The sequence below is a fragment of the Elephantulus edwardii genome, unplaced genomic scaffold (genome assembly GCF_000299155.1).
Source record: "Elephantulus edwardii isolate Elephantulus edwardi_28Jun2011 unplaced genomic scaffold, EleEdw1.0 scaffold00279, whole genome shotgun sequence".
NCBI lineage: Eukaryota > Metazoa > Chordata > Mammalia > Macroscelidea > Macroscelididae > Elephantulus > Elephantulus edwardii.
In genome coordinates, this window is record NW_006400029.1 from 1,056,929 (window position 1) to 1,058,893 (window position 1,965).

Consider the following 1,965-nt stretch of genomic DNA (forward strand, 5'->3'; position numbering starts at 1 on the left):
CCAAGCTTCTCTCCTGGGAAGTGGCCTTTTCTCAACTCACCTGGAGGACCTGCTGGGCTGAACAAAGAGAGCACTGCCTTGAAAATGATCTGATTCTCTTGCTGTCTGAGCCAGAGTTTTCATCTTCAAATCAGAGTGGTGCACCAGCTTTTTAAGAAGATGGAGAGCAGTAACTTCTGAGGTAAATGGGAGACAAAACCGAAGTCTCACTTGTGTTCCTGGGTTCTTGTTGTGATCCTTCCTCCCCGTGGTAGCTGATCCCTTGTGGAACTTCCTACCCTATTGTTTTCCACAGGAGAGTGCTCCTGGGCCTGCAGAATGCATTCTTCCTTCTAACTCCTCTGGGCCGTGGTTTGAGAGACTTCTCTCCATCTTCTACTGTAAGGTTGTGTGGGCCCAGTTCTTGTTTTTATGTGCCAATTGACTACGACTCATAGCGACCCTATGAACAATGGATCTGAGCCCTGCCCTATGCGGCACCATCTTCACCATCTCCAACATATTTAAGGAAGTCTTGATAGCACAGGGGCTAAGGACTAGGTTGCTAATGGAAAGGGAAGCATTTGGAAAGACAGGAAGTCTCTTACTTCTGTGACCCAATAGTCTCTTCACCAGTAAAGTTTTGAGCCCATCCTAGTGAGAAAGATAGGCAAGTCGGCTTTCATAATGATTCAGATTTAGAAACGCTGTTGAGCACTTGAGGGCACATACCAACAACAATTCCAAAACGGAACTCTGGTGACCTAGTGGTAAGAAACTGTGCTTGAGTTCTAAAGGAACCATCCTCTGAGGATCAGCTACGAGTCAGTTTCGACTCCATCTTATACAACAACTTTGCATTAAGATTACTATGCGATAAACACGGGTGTGTATATATCTGCTTGAATGTCAGTTATGGTCTCTTAGTGTGTATTCCCAGTAGTGAAATTGCTGGGTCAAATGGTATTTCTATTTGCAACTTTTTGAGAAAACGCCACACAAATTTCCAGAGTTATTGCACCATTGTACACTCCTCCCAACAGTGAATAAGGGTTCAAGGTTCACCACAACCTCGCCAGCATTTGTTGCTTGCTGTTCTATTAAATTTTGCATTTCTGACTGGCATGAGATGATATCTCATAGTTGTTCTGATTTGCATCTCTCTTAGAGCTAGGGATTTTGAACATTTCTTCCTGTGCTTGTTGGCCATCTGAATGTCTTCTTAGGTGAAATGCCTGCTCATATCTTGTGCCCATTTTTCTATTGGATTATTTACCTTTATTTTGTTGTGGTGCTCAGGTATTTTATAAATTCTTGATATAAGTCCCTTATCTGACATGTCATTACCAAATACTTTTTCCCAGTCTGTGGCTTCCCTTATTACCCTGGTGGAGAAGTTTCTGGATGTGCATACAGATTTTATTCTTAGAAGGTCCCATTCATCTATTTTATCTTCTCCTGGTTGTAAATTTTTCAAGATACGTGGGAGACTGTTTATGTTGTGGATTAGGACTACTAGAGTTCATACAAGTTTTTCTTTAATGAAGCTTATAGTCCTTGGTTTAGTCCTAGGTCCATAATCCACCTAGAATTGTTTTTTTTTTATATGGAGTGAGGTGTGGATCTTGCTTGAGTGTTCTGCAGGTGTTTTTACAGTTTTGCCAACACCCTTTTTTAAAAAGGCTGTTGTTTGCCTACTTAACTGATTTCATTTCCTTGTCAAAAATCAGTTGATCATAGGTAGATGGGCTGATTTCCAGGTTCTCAATTCTATTCCATTGATGTGATGTGTCTCTCATTGCACCAGTACCACGCTGTCTTAAGCACCACGGCAGTGTAGTAGGATTTGAAAATCAGGGAGTGAGATGCCTCCTTCCTTTTTTCTATTTTTTTTGCTTGTTCTTTTTATTATTATTATTATTAATTTCAGTGAACATGTACAGAAATTTTGGAATTCCATTTATTCATTGTTGCACTTTTTTCCCC

General features: G+C 40.9%; 1 protein-coding gene across 1 annotated transcript in view; it reads right to left on the bottom strand.

The window, feature by feature from the left end:
• The window catches only part of LOC102846892 (disintegrin and metalloproteinase domain-containing protein 5-like), a 131,671-nt gene extending 131,548 nt beyond the window's left edge, over positions 1–123 (bottom strand). Inside the window, exon 1 of the mRNA XM_006900304.1 lies at positions 41–123. Within this exon, the coding sequence (XP_006900366.1) occupies positions 41–123 (83 nt within the window). The remainder of the gene's footprint in view (positions 1–40) is intronic.
• Positions 124–1,965: the final 1,842 nt, after the last annotated feature.